The 14,696-nt window shown below is 50.7% G+C and overlaps 5 protein-coding genes across 5 annotated transcripts; 1 reads left to right on the forward strand and 4 right to left on the reverse strand.

Annotated features, from left to right (window-relative positions):
- Window positions 1–2,241: 2,241 nt before the first annotated feature.
- NECHADRAFT_83785 (uncharacterized protein) lies at window positions 2,242–3,250 on the reverse strand (the record flags this gene model as incomplete). Its single annotated transcript, XM_003048910.1, has 2 exons — window positions 2,242–3,056; window positions 3,109–3,250. The coding sequence occupies 2 exons, from the start codon at window positions 3,248–3,250 to the stop codon at window positions 2,242–2,244; spliced, it is 957 nt and encodes a 318-aa protein (XP_003048956.1).
- Window positions 3,251–4,118: 868 nt separating this feature from the next.
- NECHADRAFT_83786 (uncharacterized protein) lies at window positions 4,119–5,399 on the reverse strand (the record flags this gene model as incomplete). The annotated part of the gene is made up of 5 exons (XM_003048911.1): window positions 4,119–4,339; window positions 4,394–4,516; window positions 4,569–4,871; window positions 4,923–4,986; window positions 5,034–5,399. The coding sequence occupies 5 exons, from the start codon at window positions 5,397–5,399 to the stop codon at window positions 4,119–4,121; spliced, it is 1,077 nt and encodes a 358-aa protein (XP_003048957.1).
- A 749-nt stretch (window positions 5,400–6,148) lies between these two features.
- Window positions 6,149–8,061, forward strand: NECHADRAFT_95536 (uncharacterized protein; the record flags this gene model as incomplete). The annotated part of the gene is made up of 8 exons (XM_003048716.1): window positions 6,149–6,170; window positions 6,225–6,366; window positions 6,415–6,638; window positions 6,691–7,049; window positions 7,101–7,202; window positions 7,256–7,415; window positions 7,468–7,778; window positions 7,831–8,061. 8 exons carry the CDS (start codon window positions 6,149–6,151, stop codon window positions 8,059–8,061), a joined length of 1,551 nt encoding a protein of 516 aa, XP_003048762.1.
- A 221-nt stretch (window positions 8,062–8,282) lies between these two features.
- Window positions 8,283–10,509, reverse strand: NECHADRAFT_83788 (uncharacterized protein; the record flags this gene model as incomplete). Its single annotated transcript, XM_003048912.1, has 5 exons — window positions 8,283–9,063; window positions 9,377–9,450; window positions 9,505–9,506; window positions 9,717–10,027; window positions 10,073–10,509. 5 exons carry the CDS (start codon window positions 10,507–10,509, stop codon window positions 8,283–8,285), a joined length of 1,605 nt encoding a protein of 534 aa, XP_003048958.1.
- Window positions 10,510–11,604: 1,095 nt separating this feature from the next.
- Window positions 11,605–14,160, reverse strand: NECHADRAFT_71093 (uncharacterized protein; the record flags this gene model as incomplete). The annotated part of the gene is made up of 3 exons (XM_003048913.1): window positions 11,605–11,729; window positions 11,780–13,689; window positions 13,741–14,160. 3 exons carry the CDS (start codon window positions 14,158–14,160, stop codon window positions 11,672–11,674), a joined length of 2,388 nt encoding a protein of 795 aa, XP_003048959.1. The 3' UTR covers window positions 11,605–11,671.
- Between the last annotated feature and the right edge of the window lie 536 nt (window positions 14,161–14,696).

Here is a 14,696-nt window from a genome sequence, read left to right on the forward strand (position 1 = left end):
CCAAAGTTTCTTACCACCCTCCTGATTGATACGGCCGCCCAGCCGCAACAGCCGCCGGGGAAAGGTTTGCAGGTTGACCTCGCCCGGCCGAAGAAGCAGCCGCATGGTCTGCAGGTCGAGGTGGTGGGCAGGTTTGCCCGCCGAGACGACATCCCATTGGAACGGGCCTCGCATCAGGTGATTGCGCGGGCGCACCTCGATTAAGATACCGAAGACGCGGTAGAGTTTCTCAAGGCTAATTAGAGTCGATCGGTCAGTATCACCGATGGGGCCTGTCTATGCTGCTGTCCGCCGCGAGAACTGCCCATTGAGTGCTCGGCACTTCCGACAGCTTCTGCCGTGTATTGCGCCCACACACCACGATGCCTCGCTGAAGCAGTGCATATCCATTTCGGCAGGTGAGTCTGACGCGGCGGTGAATGATCAACTGGAGATCCTATGCGCTGCGTAACGAGGGATGCTCCGACGAGGCAACGCTGGCGAGTTGGCGGACGAGCTGTCATGCCATTGCCGGGCAACCAAGAGAGAAGATTAGGCGTTGATGCTGCTGAATGTCTCTCTTTGATGTTGTGTCACGACTAGGAGAAAAACACGGCGGTTGCCACCATAGCCATGTAGGACTATAGGTATATCGGGAGTCCACGACGACCCGGTATGGGGCGGACGAATATCATTGTCCAGACAACAGCGTCTGGTCAAGCATGAAGGCCCAATGGCGGATAGTTGACGATGGAAATAGAAGCGGCGGGAGAGGCGGGTATGCATGTAATTGCCGGAGGCATCATGATTGAGTTGTACTGTGCTGGTGTTGTTGTTGACAGGAGGCCATGAAGCGGCCTGCCTCTCGCCTGCCTGTTGACAGAGGGACCGTGCATACGTACTCGCCAACGTGGGCAGGGCAGGCGTTCGTCAGGAAGGGACTTCCCGCAGTCTAGATCGCCCACTGAGAAACATGTCGACCCTGCCTCTTCCTGATTCCATCGCATCGCGAAAAAGTGCAAATCTTGGGTATCGCAACTTGACAGCTGAACCGGGCCAAGAGCTGAAATTCGCCCGCCCATCATACGCCCGATGCCTATTGCCTGCTTAACACGACGACGCTGCAGCCATTCACAAGCCTGCGTCACCACAACCTGGCCGGGGAGGATTTATGCTGGTTAAGTGACCCAGTCAGCAGACACGCCCGACGATGCTGGTGCATGAAGGAGAGAGAGGGAAAAAAACTTGGTTGACGCCATTATGTCGAGCATAATGCAAGGTTTGATTCATATCTCGTTTACTTGGTGGCTTGGGTCAGCCCGCGTCTTCTCATACGCCCAGTCGATGACAGAACGTATGAAAGCGAGGCGAAAGTGTAGATGCACATGTTGCAACCTAGGGACACACGAGGCAGGCTCATCAACGGTCCCGGCTTTCCAGAACCGGGCCCATCCGCGACACTGACTCAGACATAGCCGCCTGTTCTCGGAGAGGGGGGGATGGTTGCACTATCTATCACGTATTATCTCTCCTTCGACGCCAAGACGAGGCGATCGTCAAACACGCACCAGGCAAAAGTGCAGTGTTCAACTTTCACCGGGCGACCGACTGGTTGCCTTGTTTGGTTGCCTTGTGAGGGGTTCCCAGAGCTTTGTAAGCTCCTGTCATAAGGGAGGGTTGGAGCTGGGGGTTCAGACAAGGCAGAGGACTTGGCGGGGTGTGAGGCTGGTTGCCTTGCCTCTTTTTCGTTGTACTCAATCGTGATGGTTGCGATGTGAGTGTGTCACTGAGGAGTCGTCTCGAGATGGGATACTATGGCATGCCCGGCAACTGGGCGTCTAGTCTCTTCTCGACTTGTTCGAGCATTCGGCGAGAGCATCGTTTCTTTAATGGCTTTGCCAACACAACAACTCATTGTTGCCCAGTTGATGATTGCACAGCCCTGTATTTCAAGCCTCAAGTCGAATATGCTTCACCCTAGTCAACAAGGCGAACTGGGATCTGCCTCGTCATCACTGCCTCTCGAAATCTACAAGGATAGTGTATAACTAAAGTGAGGATTGTCGCCCCTAACTCCAATTTTTTCAATAGTCTGATATCTAGCAATCTATAAGAAACCCATCCTTTCGCTGAAAAGTGTACGGCTTGTGGTTGTTGACCGACTCAAGTCATACATCCCTCGTACTGTTGCAACCCAAGAGAATATCCAGCAACCAAACCCTCACTAACATGACAAACGTGCGCTAACAAGCCCTTCAAACTTTAGAACCCCATCGGACGAGGTATCCCGACCTGCATCTGCTGCTCCTTGGTCGGATTGCTGGCCCAGAAACTCTTCATCCACTCCCAGAACTTGTTCATCATGGACTTGAAGCCCTCCCACAGCCACGAGAACAGACTATCCATCCATCCAAGCACAACGTCCCACGGGATGAAGTAGACGGCCGCTGCTACCCCCGCCCCGACGAGCACTGCGCCTCCGGACGCTTCCATCGAGGCCTTCATGCCACCGCAGCCTAACTTGACCGATGACCCTGTCCATGATTGGTAGTGAATGTAGGCGCCCGCGGCCGTCACATTCATCGAGACTGCGAGCTTGGCTCCTCCGCCGAGGACGCCCAGGATCAACGAGATGGCCGACTTCCACTTTTGCCACCAGTCGCCCTCCATGGGTATGCTCTGGAGGCCTTCAAAGTACCTCCGCAGGGTATCCTTGTCTTCGTTGTTGACCGTGAACGAGCTATCCTTCGGCGACCACAAGTTACTCCTCCGCGGATCGACTTTAATCGCGATGCCTGGACCGAACCAAAGCTCCTTGTCGCCCTGGCCGTCCCACTCGTCGAATCGAATACCCCGGTATGTCGACCAGCCCGTTACAAAGTTGTTGAGGTCGGCGTTTTCACCGTAGCCGCAACGATACAGCTCGAGCTTGCGGACTCGCTTCTCGATGTGCATGTTGAGGTCGTCCACCAGACAGCTTACTATGATCTTGATCTTGCGGCACTTGATGATGTTGGTGATGTGCTCGATCCAAGCTTGTAGGTGATCCAGACAAGTGACGGTGACGGCGGCTCGTTCTAGTGCGGTCAGTATCATCCTAGATTCGAGTTGGAGAGAAGAACAACGTACCCTTGGATTTGCCAATGAGCTTACGACTTGAAGGTTGGCTCTGGTTGTACTTTTCAAGAAGTCCCTCGACACTTCTTGCTCTGACGACAGCGAGTATGTGTTCATCCGTCGAACCCCTTTTCCTCTCGATGCTCTTCATCATGTTTCTTATCTCAGCCCGAGAACTATCCGATCGGGCATGCCTGCTTCTGTGGGAAGAGGCTTCAGAGATTGCCATCTCATTGCCCATAATTTCTAATCCTCCACGCCTACTCTGGCGAGAAGATGATTCGGAGTAGTCGCTCATGGCTGCGTTGTGAAGCGTGTGGTACGCCCCGGTAGTGGTGTGACTATGTATCACCAACTTGGGTATGAGACTGGCTATATTCCCGACGATGTTCGGTCTTGGGCAGAGTTCAGGTAATATAATACCGAACCAAGGCAGTTTTGTATATGTGCCCAATTCAATGACTCATTAGGCACAGCGAGAGACGATATAAAACAGCAGGGAATCAATAGCCCTTGCAATCATACGCAAAGCATTATACTCAAACGTCTCTATAGCAGGTTAGCAGATGGACATTTTACAGCAATGTGGGTATACAGACGCGTACCTCTCAAAAAATACAATCCTTTCCTTGACAGGTTTAAAACTCCACAAGAAAGCAGAAGCGACAGCTCCTTTTCGACATTTGATCTCATGGCCTGAATTATTCGGCATTCTCCAGGGATATGCTCGCTTCACCGCCAGTCAAGACAAGCGTAATTACCGTTTTTACGCGGGGAATCAGAATGGCCCACGTCGACGGGATGGACCCATTGTACTATTCCTAATACGATGGTTTTTGCATTCAATCAGCGAATTGGAGTTGTTGTTAGTTGAGTTGGATTTTTTGGGTTGGGCACCAGGTGTCGTGCAACTATTGACGGCTGCTGTGTTGGGGTCTATTTTAAGGCGACAGCTACTTAGTCACTAACTAACCAACTTGGCTATTCGTACTATGCGAAGATAGGAGTTGGTTTAATTAAGTCTAGTAAACTCCAATTGAAGTTGGCCCTTCCCACATGGATACCAAGATTTGTCTATCTCCCTCCCAAGGCTCTCGACCGTGAGAGACCTGAAAGTTGTCGACAAAGAGAATGTCGCCTTCTTCGAGAACAACGTGGATTTCTTCCTTGTCGATGACATCGATCAGCTTGTCGAGATACTTTCGGGGAATTGGTGTGTCGTCGCCGTAGACACAGGGTAGGTCTGGTCCTTGTCAGTTGGTGATGAGAGTCAAGGGTAGATGAACTGGGTACTCACAAGTCATGCCGTCTCGCCCAATGTAGGGAGGGTCGAGAGCGCCAATGTCTCTAGTGATACCATGTCTTCCAACAAGTCCGTTAAACCATACTGGCCTGCCACTTGAAGGCGCCCTTCGAAGACCTAAACGCACAATCAGCACCGAGCCTCAACCAACAACACAAAAACAACTCACCAGGAATATGCTGCGTCAACTCAAGACTCCCATCCTCATTCCACTTGAAATCATTCGTCAACCTTCGAACCTGCTTCTCCACCTTGGCCCTCGTCGTCGCCTCATCATCACCCGGCGTGAGCTCCTGTCCAAAACTAAACTTGCCCGCCCAGTTGAACGAGTTGACCTTGCTCTCCTTCCCCGGCGCTCGGAAAACCATCTTCATGCCTAGGCCGCGCTTGTTGATTTCTTCGACTAGCTCTGGAATCTCGGCCTTGACTTTTTCGTAGACGTTGGCGCTGTGGGCTATGGGGGAGGCGCCTCCTATAAAGTAGTGTTAGTAGTGAGTTTGAGTGAGTTGAAGTTTGTAGTTACCCTTGGGTGCTTTTTTTGCGCAATAGAAATGAATGTTGGAAGGAAATCGAGTGTATCGAGAATACTGAGCTGTGTTAGTCGCAGAGCAACTCAACTATAACTATCACAAACCTCATTGTGTTGATAGAACCGAGTCAAAGGAGATCCCTCATTCGCAGTCCAAATATTCTTGGCAACCTGAGTTCTCTTCCCAGCCAAACCAATCTGCTCAAACGGATGATATCCCCTCGCTTCCTCAGCCGCACAAACGAGATCCGAAAAAGTCTTGGCCGACGCATGTCCAAAGCCACGGATCAGCACCGCGCCGTGACGATCTAGAAGCTCCTGCAACCTCCCAGATTCTGCAAACTCGCGTAGGGCATTGGCAGACTCGGCGATGGGGGGAGGATCGCCTTGGACCTGGAGACCACATGGTAGGGCGTTGCCATGGTATATCCGGGCACCGGGGACGTCGAAAGATGTCAAGTCAACCGTCATTCTCCCGAGCTTCCAGAAATGGGAATAAATCCTGATGACGTGATGCTGGGGGTCATATAAAAGAACCAAGCTTATGTCTATGCTTCTCCCGACGGGGATTCCGGATAGTCGAAGCCGTGAATGTCTCCCCGAGAAAAAAGGGCCCTATTATGTACTAAATAAGACACCGGAGAAAGATCTAGTTTCTCCCCGGGGGGCTTATTACCGATACAAACTCCTCTTCTAGATATATGCCACAGGGATGCCCAACGAGAGGGGTTCCCCGGGTGGGATAACCGCATCACGAAATTCTTAGCGTCGAGCACGACTTTCCAACAACCAACTCTACAACGACTCCGTGACTAAGGGAAATATCACGTCTATTACGAAAAGCCCGCGCATATGTGGATTTCATCTCGTGGTTACAACTCCACTCCGATGTCCATCATATTGTAGAGGCTGTCGGGTTGGCTCCGACCCCTAGGAGCACGACATGGCAACTCCAACATTGCGTGCTTGGCACGGTCAGCATAGTACGTAGTAGGCCCCTGTAGACGGCAACTATACACCCGAGAAACGGGTCACCTATGACAGAAAGGGATCAATGTCATCCTAGTTTCGTGTTTGTAGAGATCCGCAGTGGGATGCTGTATAGAGTATTTAACTCGAGAGGATCTTCAAAGTATCACTTCAATAAACTGGTTCATGTTCTATTCATCTTGTTTGTGAAGGAATATTCTAGGCTTTTTGATTCAAAATGTCTGGCAAGGATGAAGATGGTATTCAAGGCATGTTGCAACATCTATCTAGCGTTACACCTCAACTAACACCCTCTAGTTGCCCCAGTTGTCCGTTCATCTGGGGACGACAGCGAAAGGGAAGGAAAGTCAACCACCCTAGGAATCGACGAGTCTCATGTTCTCCAAGAGCGGACAATTGGCGTCTTTGGCGCTGCCTCACTAATCATCAACAAAATGATTGGTGCCGGGTATGTACACTCCCAGTCAGTGACTTACAGACAGTTAACCTTGTGTAGTATCTTTTCAACCCCCAGTGGCATCTTCAAACTTTCTGGAAGTGTTGGAATGTCTCTCATGTGTTGGATTATTGGAGCAGCTGTTGCCACTTGCGGAACGTTTGTTATGCTCGAGTTTGGAGGAGCTATTCCAAGATCTGGTGGTATCAAGAACTATCTTGAGAGGTCTTACAGTCCTCGGTTGATGCAGACGTGTATCTACGTCTTTTTCTGCGTCTTTCTTCGTAAGTTGAATATTTATTTACTCTTGATAGTACAAGACTAACAAGCTCTTAGAGGTATCGGCTAGCAACGCCATCACCTTCTCCTCATATCTCCTTGTCGCAGCCGGCGCTGAGTCAACAACATGGAAGCTCCGTGGCGTCGCCATAGCCGGAGCATTCTTCTCATGCGGAGTCCACGCCGTGACACCTAAAATCGGAAGATGGATATCGGATATTTTGTCTGTCGTCAAGATCTTTACCCTCTTTTTCATCGTGTGTTGCGGCTTTGCTGCATTGGGTGGTCATCTCAAAGTTGACCAGCCTCACAATTTCTCGAATGGCTTTGAGGGTACTTCTAACAATGGATACAACATTGGTACTGCTATTCTGCAAGTCATTTTTGCCTTTGGAGGTTATGACAATATCAACGCCGTAAGCGTCTGTTGTGTGATTTGCTCAACTCCTCGCTGACAGTATAACTAGGTCTTGTCAGAAGTCCGCAACCCTCAAAAGACGCTCAAGTTGGCTCTTCCACTATCCATGGGAACTGTCACTGTTCTCTACATTCTCGCCAACATTGCCTACGTATATTCACCCTTTTCTTCAACCAATTCAACTCCGACTGACCGTCTCAACAGTTCGCTGCCGTCTCCAAGGAAGACTTCAAGGCCGCCCAAGTCACCGTTGCCGCTAGTCTCTTCAGAAACATGTTTGGAGACACAGCTGCCGTCAAAGCCCTTCCTGCTCTGGTTGCTCTTTCAGCTCTTGGCCATCTTCTCGGAATCGCCTTTACTGTCCGTAAGTTGTACTCACATCCATCATTCTTTACACCATGGCTAATTCTTGATAGCACGAATCATTCAAGAACTGGCCAAAGACGGCGTTCTCCCCTTTTCCAACTTCTTTATGGAAAACAGACCCTTCAAGACTCCCATCACAGCGCTCGCCCTCCATCTCGGTGTCACAATTCTCTTCGTTTGCGCTCCTCCGGCTGGCGACGCCTTCAACTTCATCGTCAGCTTGTCGTCCTACCCAGGCACAATCATGCATCTTGCAATCGTCATTGGATTGGTCAAACTTCGCCTCAAGAAGAGCGAAAACTTTACATCGCCCTTCCCTGCTCCTTGGCCCGTCATTGGCTTTTTCGTAGTCAGCAACATCGTGAGTCGCTTTAATTCTTTGTTAGGAGCAGTGAGCTAATGGTTACCTCCAGTTTCTCCTCGTGATGCCATTTATTCGCCCTCCTAGTGGCAAGGGAAACACTTCGTTGCCATACTGGTTGTCACCTTTTGTCGCCGTCATGATTCTGCTGCTGGGAATCATTTACTATGTGCTCCGCTTCGTTCTCTCGCCGCTTGTATTTGGTTACAAGCATGAGCAGATTCAACAAGATCTCAGCGATGGATCCAAGATTACCCGTTTCCGAAGGATCAAGACGCGATAAACAAGTTGTGTCAAGGATGCGTATTACAGTGTACTAGAGTGTATATAGATTGTAGAATAGGAGCACGTATATCGCTTCAATGTACCATCACATCTCATTCTTCTTCATACATCAATCTTGACCTTGACCCAGAATCCTCATTAAAGACAGCTTCTAGCTGACAATTCGTAAAAAAGAGTTGATTTCCAAGCAACTTCGCTGTGGCCTCTAAGACACGCCTCCTATTCTACCCACGTCCCAGGGATCCTTTCTTTAAATCTCAACGGAGCAAACTCCCTCATGTATCCAGCCTTGCGCAACTTCTTTAGCCTCTTTCGCTCGAACCGGCTCTCCATCAAGTCGCACGCATATGCAAGTCCTTCAACCAATATCCTGCCTTCTTCATCCAAAGGTTTTGGGGGGTGGTGCCAGTTAAGCGACCACCGCTCGAGAGGCGGATGAATAACTCCGCCATCTATCAGCAAGACTTGTTTCCAACCCTGATGTGGCTTGGGGGCATCTGCCATGCGGTAAATATCTCCCGGAGTCTTCTTGCCTGGAATGATGTACCCAAAGGAATCCCATGAGACGAGACGGGGGAATTCTGAGAACAACTCAGGGGCAGCTGTATCAGCGTGTGACGTGACCCAAGTGGGAAGCTTTCTGCCCATATACTCCACCATTTTTAACTCTCTGAGGTAGGCGTCGTCCCGAAAATGGGAGTCCCAGACCGCACTTATTGCCTGCATCTCTCTCTCGAGGTAAACATCAACATCGACGCCAGCTTGGTGCAGCATCTCGACCCACTGATGGCAATGGAAGAGAGTTTCATCTTCTTGCTCACCGAAGCTAACCAAGCTTTGGAGAGCAGACGGCGTTTGACAGTCTGGTAGAGCAGGATATGGGATACCGCAGTGGATATCTAACCCATCAGAAATTGCGCGTCGCGTAAGATCTGCTAGCCCGTCCATTATATCCCTGTCAACCTCCTGCATGGTAATGACTGACTTGCGGCATGCTCGTCTGCAACATTCGTATATATGCTTCCAGAGATATTCGTTAAATGGCTCCCAATCTTCTGTCAAGTGCTGCTTGCAAGCATCGACGAGGAAACCCACATGCGTCAGTGACGACCAGCCCTGAAGAAGAGAATAGAACTCGAGAGGCTCAAGGGCGCTGCCTCGCATGTCGATATAATCACTCATCCGCGCATAAGTATCATCAAGGCTACTACTATAGGCTGTGCTAGGTCCATAAATCATGCCATAGTTGATGGGGAGGTGCTGCCTGTGTTCACGCCATTAGACTTGGAATGTGGTAATAACGCCTGACTGACCGTTCATGGAGTAAACTGGGATACTGGTCGATTAAGAAGTCGTAGATACGGTTTGACTGGTTCACAATGGCAACCTAAGATGGCCGGTTAGTGAATGATGCCTCCCAATCCATGAACGCCTGACTCACCCCTAGTAGCGTGTCAGTTTTGTTTGACAGCGAATCTACTAAGGTCAAACTGGTAGCAGGAGTGATTGAGTACAGATTAAAGATATGCCGTAGCCCTTCAACATCGTCCCTTCTGAAGGCCCTAGATATATCTGAACAGAACCACGAGTCGTAGGCGAAGGTAAATATATGGGGGAACCGTAGTGAAACGGATAAAGGACTAAGAGACCCACGTTGGAGTGAGAGCTTTGCGTATAGTCCCAGAAGTGGCGAGCCGATGAGGAATGAGGTCTCTTCTTGAACCGTAACGGGTGAAGACTTGGATTGCTTCACTTTTCGTATTTTTGTCCTTTCGAGACGATATAATGAGGAATATGACGAGTCCCACGTCTGAGTTTGTACCTCTTGCTTTGCTCGACCCTTTCGGTACTTCATAACCGCCGAGTTGACGCTGCTCTTCATGTTGGTTTCAACTTGTGTGGTCGTGGCAACATCCAGACTGAGTGAGTCACAGGCTGGTGGTAGTGGCCGCAGATTCATAACCCTACAGCCTGTTAGCTTTGGTTTCAAACAAAAATCCAAGACTTACAGGATATTTGTCGTCATGTGCAAGTGGAGGGAAGTGAGAGACTGGTCCAGTTCGTCGTTGCACTTCCGTATTGTACTCCTGTACTGAAGGAAACGTGCTCCCGTGGTGTTTAGTGGTATATGCCTATTTGATTGAGACGACGTAATCTTGTTGATGATATCGTAAAGCCGTGAAACCTTGTCGCGGCAGTCACTCATGATCCGATGCAGTTTCTTCAGTAGCATGGCGTCCCAGGGTTTGGGTGCCTGCTCGCAGCAACTGAAAGCGGCTTCAAGAGAGTAGCATATAGCTTCAATGTCGTCTAGTTTGTCAGATAGGGTCGACAGCTCTTTGGCCGCTGACTTGTAGGCATCGATCCGTTCCCTGATGGCAGCAGCTGTTTGGACAAGCTGCATACCTAGGGATACGACGCCGAAAGCCAAAGAAACGGGCTCCATGGTGCATCATATGGGTTGGAAAGAGTGAGGTTGCGCTGATGGGATCATGATGGGCTCGCTGGATATAAGGCCGCGAGAGGAGAGGGGGCATTGGCGGGGCATCTTGCAGGGCGTTTTGGACTCGCTCTGCAGATGAGGCGTGCATGCCGGGGTTTGATAGGTGCCGTCAGTGGTCAGCTCTGCCCTTGATTCAACTTGACGGATGTCATTTGCTGTGCAGATCCAACCCAACGGTGGCTATTCGCAGCTAAGCCTCCATGGCTCCATCCTAAAGGTAGACTCGGGCATCTAAGTCTTGGGCTGCCATTAACGTCAGGCCATCCACCATCCTATGTATGATATGTAGATGGAAAGATGGAACTTGGAAAAGATGAAAGCGATGGAGAAGAGATGAAAGTCCGGGCTCTCTGTTGACAGTGTCATTGTCTTGGAGTCGGGATGTTAGCTGGTTGGTGAGGCCTACAAACTTGCTAGGGTCTGCCTCAGATAGCTCGTTAACATGGCCTCCCGTCGTCTTCTTGCCCTTCTTCGTTTCTGCTTCGCTCTGCTTGCTCAAGGGCTCGAAGAAGGGGGGTGGGGGTAGACTTCTGAGCAACCCAACGGAAATAACACAGCCAAACTGCTTCGCTCTGCTCGTCGTCTATGACGCTATCGTCGTTATGCCTTGCCTTTTGTAGCTTCGCGAGTCGTCGTGGGATGCTACTTTGACATGGACTCCAATGTCGTTTCCCAAAACGGCAGGCATGAGATCTCAGCCCTCCAGGCAACCAACTCCACCACAACCCTCGCATCACCAATCATCACCCAACTTCGACCACGCATCTCCTCCTTATATATCAAAATACTCATCTCTTCCATCAGCGAAGTAGCTCAGTTGACAAACTTTAACTATTGTTAAGATTCTTACCTTATCCCCCATGGCCCCCCCTGGCTTCGCTCTTTTTTTTGGCCCCTGAATCTCTACCCCGAGACACGTCGTTCAACTCCCATCCCCTCTTCTGCACGGGCAGTCACTTTTTTTTGCACAGTTTGGACATTAATGGCAGCTGAATATCGGTCTATCCTCTGCTTATGACTCATAATTATAGCCCTTGTCGTCTTTGGACCTCGTAGCCCATCATCTACATCATCAGATAATAAAATATGCCCAACCTACCGAACCTTACGCCAGATACACGTATGTATTGCCCTCTCTCTCGATATAGTCCTTCTCGATGAGACTATGCCTCTTGTTAGCACTCTCCACACATGGTCATAATATTTGACTAACCTTTCAATCTCCTTCTTAATCGCTGCCGGCTCTACACTGCCTCTCTTCTTAGTCAAGTTGATCACTTCAGCCACCAGCTCCGCATGGCCCATAGACTTGCGGCTCTTCATAATCCTGACAATGGCTGCTTGTGTCTCAAATCGACGGTCCTGAGCGATCCTCTCGTGTGTTGCCTTGTTCTCCTCCTTTGTCTCTTTCAGCTGGATCTGGTTGATCTTGACACGGTACTTAGGATCCGTGAATGTCTTGTTGAAGGTGAATGTGTCTGTGGACTTGACCTCACGCCCCTTGGGATGCTTGCTGAGCACCCGTGCTTTGCCACACGCGAGGGACTGCAATGTGCGGTCGAGATCCCCGCCTTGAAGCCCCGTGCCCGTGGCGATTTGCTCATAAGCCAAGAAGCCATCAGCTGGAAGGCTATTAAACATCATGAGCACAACGGCCTGATAAGCCGAAACAAGAAGCTCTTTGGTGCCTTTAGCAAACGTAGCCTTGATCGCGCAGTGAGCCAGCGAATGCTTCCACGTCAACACCCGACCCGTATGCTTGTTTTTGTAATACTGGTCGAACCGCTCGATCTGGGTTGCCACCTCGTCAGGGAGGTTGAGACGAGTGTCGGGGTATGTTGGCCACGCCGCAGCTGAGAGGATCATGACCTGAAGGTCCAAAGGCGAGTTGCGCTCGGTGCTACCCTGACACCACTCCTTGTACGCTTCAATCTCATCCTTGGCAATCTCCTGGTCCTTGAACATCTGCTCGAGGTTGTGAGTAAAGTTGGAACCGCATTCGCTTCGGAGCTTAGTGAGCATGTTTCTTTCGGCATCCTGGCTTGCGCTTCGTCCCATCAACAACCTTCGGGCGAGATCCTTCTTGTAGAATGCTTCAAAGGCGTCTTTGCCCTCAATGAAACGGAACAGTTCCAGAGCCTGATCCAACTGCCGATCAAGTTCAGCATCCTCATCACCAGTGCTGGCCTGGCCCTGCTTCTCCGCCGTCGCCCGGTCCTTGGCATCAGACAGAAGCTCCTTGGGTAATGACTTCAAACCGCCTCGCATAAGCATGTCGATATACTTGGCTGTCATCTCGCCAATCTTGGACGTTCCTGTATCCCAGCAAGACGACACTTTTCGGTCATTCATGAATTTCCCGAAAGCCTCCCTCATGCCCCAAAGGAAGTCCTCATCCTTGTCGAACGCATCTCGAATCATCAGGTCAAGTGACCGTCGCAGTTCCAAGAGACGAAGAACCATCTCATCCCCATGCTCCTTATCACCGATGATAGCAGCTCCTGTCGCTCTGATATAGTCGCCCCACGGTGTCTTCATCTTCTTCTGAATGCCTGATAATCGAAGCAAGTCGTACAATGCCTTCATAGAGTCGACGTCTCTATCGGACAGCAACTTGGCAAGATTGCCACTGTTCAGGAGCTTCTCCGAATAACGGTCAATCAGATGCGAGTGAGCAGAATCCATCAGCTGCTTCTCCGTGGTACTATCAAGGTTATACACGATGCAGCGATAGTTTTCCTTGTGCAGAAGCTTCTTGCAAACTCGGATGTAGTCCTTGAGGCTTGAAGTACTCCACGCCTCACCAAACTCCTTGAAGTAGACCTCGGACTGCTGCAGGAAGAGTGGTTCGAAGTGCTTGATGTAGACGCCCAGAACGTGTAACATCATTATCGAGTCTTTGAGGAGAGACGAGTCCATTTGATCGTTGTCTCCTCGGTCATACTCCACCAACTCGCACATTCCTGCAATTGCCTTGCTCCCAATAGAACTCTCATATGCAAGTGCCTGCGAAGGGAAGGCCATCCTCCGGAATTGGCTGATGGCCATATCGTTGATGGATGAAAGGTTCTCTCGTAACAAGTATGTCCGATCGAGGAAACTAAACGTCGAGCGGATCAATATCTGCAAGAGAGTTAGCTGGATAGTAGCTAGCTGATTTACTGTCAGGCGTACTGTTTGGCCATTCCAAATCTTCCATTCTGCCAACACGCTCCTAAGAGTATCGAGGTTCGAGACACCTCCATTCCGTCCTATCCTCGGATGCACTACCCGTTGCAAGTGTGCCTCAATCCTATCCTTGACCATCCGGTACACCTTTGCTGGGTCTCCCTTCCGGCAAACGTCCTCGACTCCTCTGTATAGCCTCTCGAGTGGGACATCAGGCGTCTTCCCGGCAAACACCGAGTCGAGAGCGTCCTTGAGCTCCTTCTCGGTGCGCACATAGTACTCGGCGACCTGCGCATCACGACTCGTCGGCGCCCGAAGGTTCTTGATGACCAGCTTCTTGGCCCCCGTGTAGGGCTTAAAGGCCGAGGGCGGCTGGGTCAGGTCGACGGTCTCGGGGAGCTTGCCCCGCGCTTTGGCGCTCGTCATGGCTTCGAAGCGCGCTCTCTTAGAGGCGGCGATGGGAGGCGGTGAGGAGGAAGAGGACGAGTCGAGCCGCGGCCTGCGCCGGGAGGGAGAGTTTGATTCGACTGCCACGGGTTGCATGGAGCGATAACGATGACGGGGGAGGCCTGGAACAACTGTGATGGAGCTGTCACTCAGGCCTCGGATGCTCGGGCTGTCCGGCGCGGTTTCGGTGAATTGCGGTAGCTGGGGCTTGTGAAAGCAGACACGGTGCAAGGGCAGTTAATGACGATCATTCGCTTTATTCTGTCGATGAAAAGTACAAGATATGACGTTGATAAATGAGGATGTTGACGCTTCGATCGAGTCTGAATGAGAGAAGCTAGAGCTGGGCGATTGATTACCTCATGTCACTCCGCGCTGTTAGGTGCGATAAGATAGTGGACCGCCCTTGTTTGTCCTGGAGCTACAGAGCTTAACCACGCCTAACTCCGAACGCGGCGCCATCACAAAGGTCAACCTGAAGAAACAACCCGGTTCCAATGATATAGGCTTGGGTT

The sequence above is a fragment of the Fusarium vanettenii genome (assembly GCF_000151355.1).
Source record: "Fusarium vanettenii 77-13-4 chromosome 8 genomic scaffold NECHAsca_10_chr8_2_0, whole genome shotgun sequence".
Lineage (NCBI taxonomy): Eukaryota > Fungi > Ascomycota > Sordariomycetes > Hypocreales > Nectriaceae > Fusarium > Fusarium vanettenii.